The sequence below is a fragment of the Triticum dicoccoides genome, chromosome 2A (genome assembly GCF_002162155.2).
Source record: "Triticum dicoccoides isolate Atlit2015 ecotype Zavitan chromosome 2A, WEW_v2.0, whole genome shotgun sequence".
Lineage (NCBI taxonomy): Eukaryota > Viridiplantae > Streptophyta > Magnoliopsida > Poales > Poaceae > Triticum > Triticum dicoccoides.
The window spans coordinates 580,183,418-580,197,122 of NC_041382.1; the positions used below are offsets into that span (position 1 = coordinate 580,183,418).

General features: G+C 51.1%; 1 protein-coding gene across 1 annotated transcript; it reads right to left on the reverse strand.

Moving 5' to 3' along the window:
* Nucleotides 1-10,425: 10,425 nt before the first annotated feature.
* On the reverse strand, nt 10,426-12,236 carry LOC119355493 (cytochrome P450 71A9-like). Its single transcript, XM_037622303.1, has 2 exons — nt 11,203-12,236; nt 10,426-11,116 (listed from the first exon to the last, which is right to left on the reverse strand). Exons 1-2 carry the CDS (start codon nt 12,190-12,192, stop codon nt 10,499-10,501), a joined length of 1,608 nt encoding a protein of 535 aa, XP_037478200.1. The 5' UTR covers nt 12,193-12,236; the 3' UTR covers nt 10,426-10,498.
* Between the last annotated feature and the right edge of the window lie 1,469 nt (nt 12,237-13,705).

Here is a 13,705-nt window from a genome sequence, read left to right on the forward strand (position 1 = left end):
GACAATTTTTTTAGGGTTTCTTTGACAATTTTTAGAACGTGTGTTTTGTGGGTGCACCGGTCAAAGAACACAACTGCTTTTTGCAGAAATTTAAAATGTGAACCATGTTTCAAGAAACCGATGCAACAGTGAAAGTGCTAACGGGCTATATTCATGGCTCAACTTGATATAGTGCAACAGTGAAAGTGCTAACGGGCTAAATTCATGGCTTAACTTGATATAGTGCAACAGTGAAAGTGCTTACGGGCTAAATTCATGGCTCAACTTAGTTTTTTCACGGGTACCTTGATATAGTTATTAACCATTAACAGTTTGTTTTTATGTTTTTTACGGCTGGCCAGGCAGGCTTGATAGATTCCTCTTTGTTTGGTGACCAGGCTTCTGGGTATTAAATACATTAGGGCATCTTCGGCATTCGTCCGCGGACCGCGGATATGGATGCAAGAACAGGCCGTCCAACGTTGCCCGCGTACATTTCAACCGCTGTTCAAACTAAACGGACGAAATTCACGCAAACAAGACGGATTTCATATAAACTGGACGAAATTCATTACATTTTGGACATACTTCAACTAAAAAAGGGCGCTCGTGAAAAAAAACTACCATTTGATTTAGTTTCTTGCTCTCCCTTAGCAGCGGGAAAGGAGTCTATCTATCTGCCTAGCTTTGGTAGATTTCCCCCAACGCAATTCAAAAACAGAAATTCCACGAATCCCTAAGGTGGATAAGTCCGACGACTCAGCGGAGCTCGTCCGACGTTGGAGGTATAATTTCGGACATAGTTCAACTAATCACATAGTCTAATGCCGGCCGCGGCGGATCTCCATTCCCACAACATGGCTACCCTACTCCGTGAAGCCAAGGCGGGGGTCGACGATGGTTTGCGCTGAACCGGGCATGACACCAGCTGTGTATGTCGACGATGCGGTGGTGGTGGCCATCGTGGGACCCAAGCGGCGGCGACATCCATGGTCTATGTCGGTGTCAAAACCGGCGGATCTTGGGTAGGGGGTCCCGAACTGTGCGTCTAGGCCGAATGGTAACAGGAGGCAGGGGACACGATGTTTTATCCAGGTTCGGGCCCTCTTGATGGAGGTAAACCCCTACGTCCTGCTTGATTAATATTGATGATATGGGTAGTATAAGAGTAGATCTACCACGAGATCAGAGAGGCTAAACCCTAGAAGCTAGCCTATGGTATGATTGTATGTTGTATATGGAGTTGTATCGACTAGCCTGGCCTCGGTTTATATAATGCACCAGAGGCCTAGGTTAACAAGAGTCCTAGCCGAATACGCCGGTGGGGAGAAGTCCTTGTCTTGATCGCCAAGTCTTGTGGAATCTTCCTTGTATGCGGCAGTTGTCCGAACTGGCCCATGAGTATACGGCCACAGGGGTCCTCGGCCCAATCTATCAGATCGGGAGATGACGTATTGAGTACCCCCTAGTCCAGGACACCGTCAGTAGCCCACTGAACCGGTCTTCAAGTTAGGGACGCTCCTCGATTCTTCCGAACTGTTCTTCATCTTCGGTCGTCGGTCTTGAAAACTGGTTCAACGAATCTTCTTTATCTTCGATCTTGAGGATCGCCGAAATGCATTCGACGAGTTTACACGTCGGGTATCCGAGGAGCCCCTTTAAGTTTACGGCCTTTATCAATGCCTTGCTATTTTTATGCCACACCTCGGGTTTGAGGTTGTTCCCGGGCGGCAGCATCCTCTTGCGTCCGAGCTCCAACGCCGGACTGTATTCGAGGTATCTTTAGCAGCCGAGCACCAACGCCAGACCGCTTCCCAACTCTAACGCTGGAATGTATCAGAGCTCCAACACCGGACTATGTATCCGAGCTTCAACGCCGGACTGTATCCGAGCTCCAACGCCGGAATATGTATCTGAGCCCCAACGCCGGAATGTATATCCGAGCTCCAACGCCGGACTGTATCCGAGCTCCAACGCCGGACTATATCCGAGGTGTCGTAAATCACCTTGGTTCAAAGAAGTTTGAAGGAGTTTAGCCGAGCTTAATGCCGAAAATGCCCTCTATGGAGCCAGCCACTAGCGCCCGAGCTTTATGCCGGACTGCTTCCGAGGTGGTGCTCCACCCCGAATGTGGGCCGATTTTTGTCAATATTTTTGATTGGTGCAATTTATTCTCTGCCGAGATATATAGCCAGTAGCCCTCAAGGTGGGTATCGGTCTAAAACTCGAGATGCACATGAAGGATGACATAAGACCGCTGATCCCAATAGCCGCTGAGACTTAGGTCAATTTGCAAAATCGGCCTGAGGCTCAAGTCCTAGCTCGGCAGAATACTTCGAGACACTAAAAGCGGCGTGCTCAGTCCTCGAGACTCAGGTTGGGTGCGGCCGACCAACCTGAGGATCAAAATCTCCTCGGAAACTATATTGCACATAAAATTTTCTGCATTGGACAAGCAATGCAGTAGCCCCCGAGACATTGGTCGGGTGGCAACACCAGATCAGGGGATCAATGTGCCCTTTTAATATTTGTAAATAATAAGCCCGAAGCCCAGTAGCCCCCGAGCCTTAATGCGGGCACGGGTGGCCGAATTAAGGATCGATATCCATAGTAAAATCACAAATTATGTGTAATGACTCTATGTATTCAAGTAATTTACATCATTAATGCTCGAATCCGCATTGTACAAAACTTTGTTGACCGACCATCGGCTTCCACCTCCTTGGCCATTAGCAGAGGAGTGTTTGTCCTACTTTATAAATCCTTTATGATGGCAAGGATTTACGACAAACAAGGCAATCTGGTCATACGGTTTTATAAACAAATGTACACAGAGAGATATGTTATATTTACTGTTTAACATAAGGAATGTCCTCCAAAGAAAATGGTCCCGCTATCAGTTTCTTTCTTTGGGCTGTCATGCTAAGCATGATCATTAAACCTCAGCTCTAATGTAAGAGCAAAATATTGAGGATTTAGTTTGGGAGGCCAGTTAATAGCCCCCGGTAGTGTTCGGCGACAGTCGGGGTCAAGCCGTAAACACTTCGGCCAATGTTATGAACGGCCCATCATTTAACATAGTCATCGGATCGCTGACCAGTTCACGCTTATTGTGAAAGTCAGTTTTCGGCTTTCTCCACTGAGGTGCTTAACCATGTGAGCTGGAAGCACAATCGTAGTGGTTCTCCCTTTGCATGCCTAGCCGAACAAAACGGAACGTAGGAAGCAAGTGCAGGAGCCGAGCAACCCAACTATTGACCGAAGACACAATTCGGAACCGATGCATATATAGCAATATCTGAGAATGTTTTTGCCGAATCCCTAAAGGTGTCCTGCGTTGCACTGCGAGACTAATGCTGGAAAAGCACAAATAGTTTTAAAAGTGCCAAAAAGCTTGGAAAATCAAGAAACGTCAGTAAAAACATGACGTCCGAACAATATCAAGTGTTCGGTGCCAATCCGAAAGTTGGTCTTAGAAAAAAGAAGTGCTTCTGTCGTGTTTTAACATGATACATCCTATCTCAAGACTTCGAGCGGGTCAGACTACGGCTTCAACCTCCTATCCCGAGGGCGGAGTACTTCTCATCAGGCCAGTTTAGCAAACTAAACTCTAGCGGCTTTGAGAGAGAAATTAGGCTCCCCGGCTAGTGACCGCATACTCGTGTCGAAAAAAGGTGTGATAAATAATAATAAAACTTTGCAATGACTAAGAAGAAGAACACTTATTATAAAACGGCTCAAATAAACTTAAGAGCCCCCAAGTGACTTGTCTAGAAGAATGATTGCATGTACCGAAGTACTTATATCATATCTATGTTCAACCAAACTTTAAACGCGTCTTAACCGACCGTCAGCTTCTCCCTCTTCGGTCAAGGACCGAAAAGTGTTATGTACTCCATCGGTCGAGAATATCGACGGTGTTTCCAATAACCAGGCAATCAGGCCATAAGGCTGTAACAGACAAAGCGCGCTCAGGAAACTTATGCTATATTACCGTGAAGTGTAAGAAGCATCTTCGAAGAAAATAGTACCCCCACCGATACCTTTCTTCGGTGCTCATTGTTATTATGAGACTTGTGCAATAGATTTTTTGTACTCATGAGTTCCGTTGTGTGCCGACCATCATTGAAAACTATAAGAGCGCTAGCTTTCGGCTTCACCCAGTCTGAGGTCTGGCTCGGTTGACCCGATCGTGACAATCGCAGAGGTGCTCCCTTTACTCCCTAGCCGAACAATCGGGAACGTAGGGGTAAACACAGGAGCGAGGTAACCCAGCTTGCAAATCGGTTAAGTCAATATGGTGCATATTATGGCATAATACACGAACAAGGAACGAAGCCGTACAAGTATAATCATATACAAGAGGAAAAAGCTTCATGAAGGAAGCCCCCAAGTAAATGGGGTATTTGAATTTGTGCGTCACAAACAAAGTTTGGACAAGGAAAAAATTTACAAGCAATTTTTTTCCAAAAAAGTATAATGCTTGGTCGAGTCGAACACAAGTTAAAAATTTAAAACTTTGAGCATGAAGGCAACTTAGCTGGTTAATGTGTTCGGTATTGATGACGCGGTCCGAGCTTGATGCGGGACAAGGTGCCATCCCCCAAGCCGGTCCCGAGGTGGCGGAGCAAAGAGCTCGGCACTCCGAAGTGATGACATAGCACGGTCAATGCAGGCCGGCAGAGTGATGCCGAAGTCCCCGGCATGGGGTAATGAAGTGTTGACGAAGCCCCCCGTCCAGCCGAGGTGATGCCAAAGGATATAGTCCGGCTGGATCATTTTCCTGTGCCACATAAAATAGTGCAAACCGGAGATAATAGTAATAATGATAATTAAAAAAATGTTGCATAATAAATAATTTATGCAAAGTGAGGAATAGAAGAAACATGGCCTGGCGCCGAAATCAATGTCGATGCAGGGCATCGACGTGATGTAGTAAAGGCGTGGCAAAGCCTGAATTCACAGGTCGGTCCAAGCTCCGGATGCGGCGTTCGCCGGACTATATACGGAAACTGATCGAATCACCACGCGACCGTCGTTAATGCGGTCACCATTTGATAGACCTGTGTACATATCATGGACAAACCAGAGTAATAATTCCTTGGGAAAAAATGAACCCAAACAAGCAAAAAATATTGAGGTTAATAGCACCTGGTTTATTTGTTGGACATCCGAAGGAAGGTGATTCTCAAAATTGGGACTCGCTCCGCACACCCATTGCCTGATGGACGATAAAACGATGGCATGTCAATGCTGGTAAAGGTTGACTCGCCGAGGCAAAGCCCTCGGCCCAGCTAACGTGACGGAGCTGGTCGGCTAGTGACGCCGAAGTGTCCGGAGTAGGTTGATGAAGAGATGGCGAAGCCCCCGGTCCAGCCGAGATGTCGAAGCCTCGATATCAGCCGATGAGTCGAAGTAGGTCGGCATGATGGACACCAGCTTGAAGAAGCAATAGTGCGGCCCTGTCAATGCAGGTCGTGACGTGGTCGATGCCGGCTTGATGAAGTGACCGTGCGGCGATGCCGGTATGCCCGCTCCGTGTAATCCGCGGGGCGCCGATGTTGGTGATGATTTATCCTTCGCGATGCCGAACTCTTGTTCGGCTTGCCGAGATGATGATCCGAAGAGGTTGAGCTCGGCTCAACAAAGTGACGCCGTGTCTAGCGCAGGTCAGCAGCCATGGAGTAATATTGCCGGACTGGTTTGACACCAGCATGATGTTGAAGATCATGTTCAAAAGATCTTAAATTTAGTGGGATGTTTTCGGCAACAAAACACAATACCTCATACAAAACTTCTTTCAAAAGGGATGTCCGAAATCCTGTTCATAAAAAAGATGAACTCGGGTCGGACTCGTTTTCGCGCAGAAAACAGATCCGAAAAGTGATGCACTAATCGGAAGGTTCCCGGAGTTTGGACGGTCGGATCGAGCTGAAATTTTGAGAGGTGGTAGATACAGGAATTCCGCAGCCGATCAACGGTTGGATCTTCCAAAGGACGTCCGAGCTAGAAGCTGGACACCACGCCCTAAACTCATCCAAATTCCCGTCCAGATTTGACAAGGCTCCGGTATACCGTGGATTGCCAAAGATTCCTCCATCGAAACTCAAGAAATTTTCCAAGGTTGTTGTAGACACAATTCCGCACAATTCCACCAAAGCGATTGTCAAATCGATACTCTAGGAGGTGGTGGCGGCAGATACGAGTTTGCTGTCCAGAAAACAGCACGGTCGCTTGAGGGCAATGTTGACGTTGAGCCCCCGAGCTCCATAGATGATTCCTCCGTGATCTTGATAGAGATCGGAGTTGATGTTTGATGAAGGCCCTCGTCCGAACATGGTGATCCGAACACGGGGCGTAATTCTTGGTCGAACCAAGGTGACCAGTCGAGCTGGTGGCGAAGATGCCGAAGTCGCAGTTGATCTGCAGGCGAGCCATCGATCCTTTTGTCGATCACACAGCGGAACTCTCAATGAAAGCACCAATGTCGGTGTCAAAACCAGCGGATCTCGGGTAGGGGGTCCCGAACTGTGCGTCTAGGCCGAATGGTAACAGGAGGCAGGGGACACGATGTTTTACCCAGGTTCGGGCCCTCTTGATGGAGGTAAAACCCTACGTCCTACTTGATTAATATTGATGATATGGGTAGTACAAGAGTAGATCGACCACGACATCAGAGAGGCTAAACCCTAGAAGCTAGACTATGGTATGATTGTATGTTGTATATGGAGTTGTATCGACTAGCCTGGCCTCGGTTTATATAATGCACCAGAGGCCTAGGTTAACAAGAGTCCTAGCCGAATGCGCCGGTGGGGAGAAGTCCTTGTCTTGATCGTCAAGTCTTGTGGAATCTTCCTTGTATGCGGCAGTTGTCCGAACTAGCCCATGAGTATACGGCCACGGGGGTCCTCGGCCCAATCTATCAGATCGGGAGATGACGTGTTGAGTACCCCCTAGTCCAGGACACCGTCAGTCTACTTTTCCTCGGCGTCGGCGGCAGTAACAGACGTGCTGGCCGCCTCCATCGTCAGGGCGCGGTTCCGCCAACGTTTGTGGCGAAAAGCGCGGGAAGAGCGTGACGACACGACGGCATCCACGGCAACCACGACGCCCGTGCCACCATGCTCCCCCGCTTGCCGACGGGGGGCAACAGACCACTCCTCTATGAGTTAGCTTGGAGCGGCGAGTTGCTACACCAGGGGCTAGCTTGGAGCGGCGGCTTGCTCCTCCGCCTGCCTGCCTGCAACCTCACCCATGGTACGAACAATCTGGGTGGCAAGGGAGGTGGAGCAGCGAGTTACCAAGCTCGGATCCGGCAGGCTTGGCGGGCCACCCAACCGCCTTTTATATTGGAGAACCTCTCTTCCTCCTCGCTGGATGCCATGGAGAGTGTGCAGAATATGGTGCAAGGAAGAGACGGGGAGCGGAGATGTGATGCGGTTCTTGCCTGGCGTCTGGCCTCGTTTAAATAGCGGGTGGACAAGAGGAGCCAACTGGCGTTGTGTTTAATGCCGGCCGGCTAGCGGATGGAAGTGTGACCAGAGTAGGTTTCTCGGCACACGCGCGGGTTCAATAGAGGTAGGTGGGGCAGTCTAAAGCCGGTTGAATGCCGCGACAAGGCGTGTTCAGCCGGGCATGTAGCGGGCGACGCTCTCTTGGCCGACGCGCCACTTCAAAAAGATAATATAGGAATATGTAGCAACTTTTCGAAAAACAATTCAACACAATACATATTCAAAACAATGTGAGTACGCAAAGCTTGCGTATCATTTGATTGATAGTAGAAGTAATAAGAGACATGGGGAAGGGTAGCCATCACGATACACGTACACTAGACAATGTGATTATGATAACCTTAGCAGGAGAGACATGGAGTGCTCAGCCCAAAAAAACAACTAACAACTCTCCTGGAGCATTCTGGAGATCCCTTTGGCGTCGGCCTTACTCTACTAGCATGTGTCTTCCTGAATGCCTTGCACACGGCGAGTGCCGGAGGATCGCTACCCATCAAAGATGCACCCATTATGGTGCTTTAAAATCCACTATAGTGAGTAGAATGAGAGTGGAGGTACCCCCACGGTGCCCTCAAGGGGCGAGCGCACATGTGGTGGCCCACCAGTCAGATAAGACGGTTTTCGATCTCGGTAGAGTGGTTGTGGACGGACACCAGAAGAGCACCTCATGCCAGACCTGGCAAGATAAGGGGCATCCAACAAGAAGGTGTTGCATATCTTTCTGAACCTAATTGTAGAGGATGCAGAAGTCATCATGAGGAAGCCCACGACGGGCAAGGCGATCCGCCATACAACACTAATCCTAAAGGGCAGGCCATGTGAAGACCTTGATGTGCAGCGACGCCCAAATCTTCCAAGAAAGCTACCAAATTTGATCGCGAGTCGAGCCCTAAAAAAGGGGTAGATAGCACTAACTGGACGGAATCAGTCCACCACCAACGCAGCCTGTCACCCTCCCCCCTAAGGGGGAAAGGGGGTGACGACGATGCCAAAGCTCCACGTATTGCACAAGTGCGCCAGACCCAATTGCACCGTGGATGTGTGGAACCAAGCACATTCCGACAAGCCCTCACACATTGTGCGGTCTTTTTCCATCTTTTCTTGGGGATGATGGAAAAACCCGGGGGTGCAAGCTCCGAGACGGACTTCCCGTCGATCTAATGATCAATCCAAAAATGACATGAGTTGCCATCACACAATGACCACGTCGTGGAAGCACGAAAGATGTGGGCGATCATCGGGTCAGAGGGAAGGTGAAAGCAAGCCCTCGATGGTTGTAAGTAACACCGAACCCTACGAGGTGGCCTAACTCCATCATAGTTGCCATGTTCATAGTTGTTATATTGCATATGTGAAAGTGCATCTAGTACCCCTTTGAGGTTTTGGATGATTAATGATAAAACAATTAAGGAAATAATGTGTTTGTGTGTATACACAGGCGAAAGTCCATGAGGATTTGGTTGAACCAAAGCATATGACCCCTAAAAATTATGTGGAACAATTGAAGAATTTGGGTTCACTCGCGGACTATAAATAGCTACCTGCCTCCAACCATTTGCAGTTGGCTACCATGTGTGAAAACTGACAAGTCTTGTCTTAGCAACCCATCCCTCCAAAGAGATAGAGAGAATCCTAAGTGACGAAAAATCCCCCATAACCTAAAACTATTAAGTGATTGAGCATCACTAGAGAATCAAAGCTGAACTAAGACATTTCACTCTTGAGGAATGAGCAGCATCTAGAGTTCTAGACGGCTATGAGTCAAGTTCAAGAGCATCCAGACTGTCGAAGAACATGTATGTGAAAGTCCGGAGATCACATCAAGATCCACCACGAGTTATTGGGAGGGTTCCGAAGAACTTAGCTCAGGGAGAAGAAGGCGAGAACTTTCGTGTACTTAGAGTTGTGGCTCTGCCTTTCCAACCAGACATAGAGTTGTGGCACCAACTTGAACTGGGTGAACACATTGTGTTGTCTTCTCTGAGGAAATGAGTTCTATTTCTTCGCACTGCTTTACTTTTAGTAGTTTCTCTGTGCTTCAAAGCTTTCCCCCTTATATCTTTCTTCGTGATTGTTGTCAAGACTTTGCATGCGTCTATCTATTCCGCTGCATATCTCGATGCTTAGCTTTGTACTCTGTCTAGCAATTCTCAAGTGCATTTGCTTGTTTGTTAGACTTGAGTATCTGTTCTATCAATTAGCCATTTTACTTGCCCGCACTCTTATGCTCCTTCCACGGGAGTTTTGAGCCGCATGCTAAGTTATCGGTATTGATTTTCCTGTTTTAATTTGCCTTTGTATTACTGTTTCATACTCCCTTATTCTTCTATTTCCTAGAGTATTTTATGTTTTCGAAGAATTCCATAGATTCTCTCATTCACCCTCTCCCTCTTGTCGATATATTGATCCTAATATGAAGCGCATTCCATATGCTTTTCGAGGCTGGACATGCAACGTGCAAAATCCGATTCGCCATATCTCAACCTTCATAGTTTTATTACATATTGGACCCATGTCATTGATTACATATTTATTTTCCAAATTTCAACTTCTACTTCTCTTCATCATCAACAGGCCGACGACATCAAGGTCGACACCGTCGGTCATAGACGCTTCCGACGTGTGCAACCCTGCTAGGACGACCTTTTCGGCTAAAATCATCGGTTTCATTACATCAATCAGGACCCTAAGACGTGCTAGAGTTGCTCCTACATATGTTTGGACGCTTGCATAGAGACAACACAGCCGCTCATTCTCAATCTCGCAAAGTTACTATCAAATGCAATCGTATACAGCTCAATCATCTTATAAATATCTCTGTCGACATTGGCAGATGTCCGATAAAAAAAATAAAATGTTATCGTTTCTTTTGTACTTTAATGTTTAGGTCGGATGGATCTGTTAGTATTTCAAAACAGCAAAACTGATAATGTTGACTGTTTCAAGATAATGAATAAATTTGACCAAAAGTCACTTATTTGCTGCACATAGATCACAACATCGTACTACACGCATCGCCGTGGTTTCGCGAACAGCATGAGAGGGTTCTTCCTGTACACGGTCAACCCGTTCTCCTCCTCAGCGTCCAGCTTGCCGAGCGGCGCGCTCCAGTCAAAGGAGAAGAGCAGGTTGGCCAGCAGCAGCTCCACCACGGCCGTCGCGAAGTGCACGCCGGGGCAGCTCCTCCGCCCGATCCCGAACGGCACCAGCGCGAAGCTGTCGTGCCACGGCTTGGAGTCGCCGAGGTCCCCGCCGCGCTCATGCCGCTCGGGGACGAACTGCGCCGCGTCGGCGCCCCACGCGCCGGCGTGCGCGCCGATGGCCTTCGCGTTGACGAGCACCCGCGTCCCGGCCGGTATCTCGCAGCCGTGGATCGTGCATGGCTCGGTGGTCTCCCGGGGCACCAGGAGCGGCACCGGCGGGTGCAGCCTCATGGACTCCTTGATGACCAGCTTCAGGTAGCTGAGCCCCGGGAGGTCGGGCTCCCGGACCATGCCGCTGTCGCCGACCACGCTGCGCACCTCGTCCTGCGCCTTGGCGAGGATGCCCGGGTGGTTGACCAGCTCCGTCATCGTCCATTCCACCGTCGCCGCCGACGTGTCGGTCCCGGCAATGAACATGTCCTTCAAAGATACGTAAAAGCCAGAATTTTCAACGAAATGCTTGTGTGCGTGTGTATTTGTTCTTATTCAAGTGCACGAGTATGTACCGTGAGGATGCCTTTGATCTGGTCGCGACTGCTGAACGTGCTCCGGTGAGCCGGGTCGGCGTGCAGGCGGAGGAGCACGTCGACCAAGTCCTCCTCCTCGTCGGCGGAGGAGGATGCTCGCCGTTTGAGGTGACTGTCGATCACGCTCTCGTAGAACGCGTCGAGCTGGTGGAAGTTCCGCTCCAGACGCCCCCGCAGGCCACGCGGCGCGTCCAGCCACCCGAGCCACGGCACGTAGTCGGCGACCCAGAAAGCACCAAGAAGCCTCTGCGTCTCCTTGAGGACAGCACTCGCCTCCGCGCCACCTTCGCCGCCGTCGTCGCCGCCGAAGGCGACACGTCGCACGATCTTGTTGCTCGCGGCGAGGAGAAGCCCGCTCAGGTCCACGGCACCGCCGGCGCCGGACGCGTCGGCCACGGCGGCGACGAGCGCGGCGGCCTCGCCCTCCCTGGCCTCGCGGAACCCGCGCACCCGCGGGGCGCCGAGGAGCTCGGACAGGCACGCGCGGCGCGCGGCGCGCCAGAAGGCGCCTTCCGACGGCGCGAAGGAGATGTTCTGCAGGCCGTAGGAGAACCTGGCGGCCGCGTAGAGCGCCGGGCGGCCGGACATGGCGCGGTCGTTGTGCTGGAACGCGGCGCGTGCCGCGTCGGCGGAGGAGACGACGAGCGTCGGCACGGAGCCGAGGCGGAGCAGCATGAGAGGCGCGTCGTGCTTGACGGCGAGCGCGGCGAGGGAGTCGTGCGGGAGCGCGCCGAGCTGGTGGAGGTTGCCGATGAGGGGCAGGCCCCTCGGGCGCGGGAGGGAGGGTGAGGCCGAGGCCGAGGCGGAGCGTCTCTTGCTCGGCGCGAGCAGTTGCTTGAGGAGGAGGAGGAGGGTGGCGACGACGACGAGGAGACATGCCAAGAGCTCGGGAGCTTGGAGCGACGCCATGGCAAACTGTTGTCGCGGGGGCGTGGTGGTGCGGATTGTTAGACTTTTCAGCATGAGCATTGATAGATGTGGATGACACTAGAAGAGTTGGGACAATTTTCGTTGGTTTATTTCTCACACAATGCCATGCCAACCTCAGGGGTTGGGGATACATATTTATAGGCTGCTAGCCAGCCAAGGCATATGCTAGGATGCTGCTAAGATGCCAGTCTAAGATGCTAGTCTAAGATGCTAACTGACAGTCCTTGATGGTCAAGAACAGAACTCTATCCTAACAGCCAGTCCTTGATGGTCCAGGACTTTATCCTCCTAACTGCCACAAGGATCATGTGCTGCAGCCCCACAAGGACCCTAGTATACAGATTTATCCATCATTCTCCCCCTAAATCTTGTACGTCGTCTTGTGGGAGAGTTGAATCATCCCAATCCTGGAGCAAAGTTCGAGGAACTTGACCCTCCCAAGGGGCTTGGTGAGCAGGTCTGCGAGCTGATCCTTGGTGTTGATGTAGCTCGCCTCGATGCTCCCTTCTTCCACACAGCTGCGGATGAAGTGATACCTCAGTCGGATGTGCTTGCTCCGTTCGTGGAACACGGGGTTCTTTGCCAGGGCCAGGGCGGACTTGCTGTCCACCAGGAGCTGCACCGTTTTGGTGTCTTGAACGAGAAGATCACCAAGCAGTCGAGCAAGCCAGAGCGCCTGAGTGCAGGCGGTGGAGGCCGCTATGTACTCAGCCTCACAGCTGGACAGGGCCACCACCTGCTGCTTGACTGATTGCCAGCTCACGAGACACTTGCCGAGGAAGAGGAGGATCCCGCTCGTGCTCTTGCTGGTGTCGATGTCGCCGGCGTGGTCGCTGTCGCTGTACCCGACGAAGTGTGCCGCCCCAGGACACCTAGGGTAGTGGAGGCCGTGGTCGAGGGTCCCTGCTATGTAGCGGACGATCCTCTTCACTGCCTGCTGGTGTTCCGACGTTGGTCGCTCCATGAACCGACTGACATAGCCGACGGAGAATGCCAAGTCCGGCCGTGTGTGAGTGAGGTAGCGAAGGCTCCCCACAAGGCGTCGGTACTGTGTAGCATCCACTTCCTCCGTCGTGCTGTCGCGGCTTAGTTTCAGCCTCTCCTCCATCGGAGTGAGAGCTGGATGGCAGTCGGTGAGCCCAGCTAGCTCAACGATGCGCTTGGCGTAGGCGGACTGTCGAAGCGCGATCCCGGAGTGGTCCTGGTGCACCTCAATCCCTAGATAGAAGGAGAGGAGCCCCAGGTCACTCATCTGGAACGTGGCCTTCATGTCTTCCTTGAACGCCGCCACCTCTGCATCTTTGGTGCCGGTGATCACCAGGTCGTCAACGTAGACGCCCACCAGCAGGGCATTTCCTCCACTCCCCCGTCGGTAGACGGCAGCCTCATGCGGGCTCTGCTCGAAACCCATCTTCTTCAGCGTGGAGTCCAGCTTGGCGTTCCACGCCCTGGGTGCCTGCCGCAGGCCATAGAGAGCCTTGCGCAGGCGGAGCACCTTGCCCTCCTGGCCGGGAATCGTAAACCCCGGTGGCTGATGCACGTAGACTTCCTC

Coding starts and splice junctions, on each gene's coding strand:
- LOC119355493 (XM_037622303.1), bottom strand. CDS start 12,192: ATGCTCATGCTGAAAAGTCTAACAATCCGCACCACCACGCCCCCGCGA. Junction 11,117..11,202: donor AGATCAAAGGCATCCTCACG/GTACATACTCGT, acceptor GTATCTTTGAAG/GACATGTTCATTGCCGGGAC.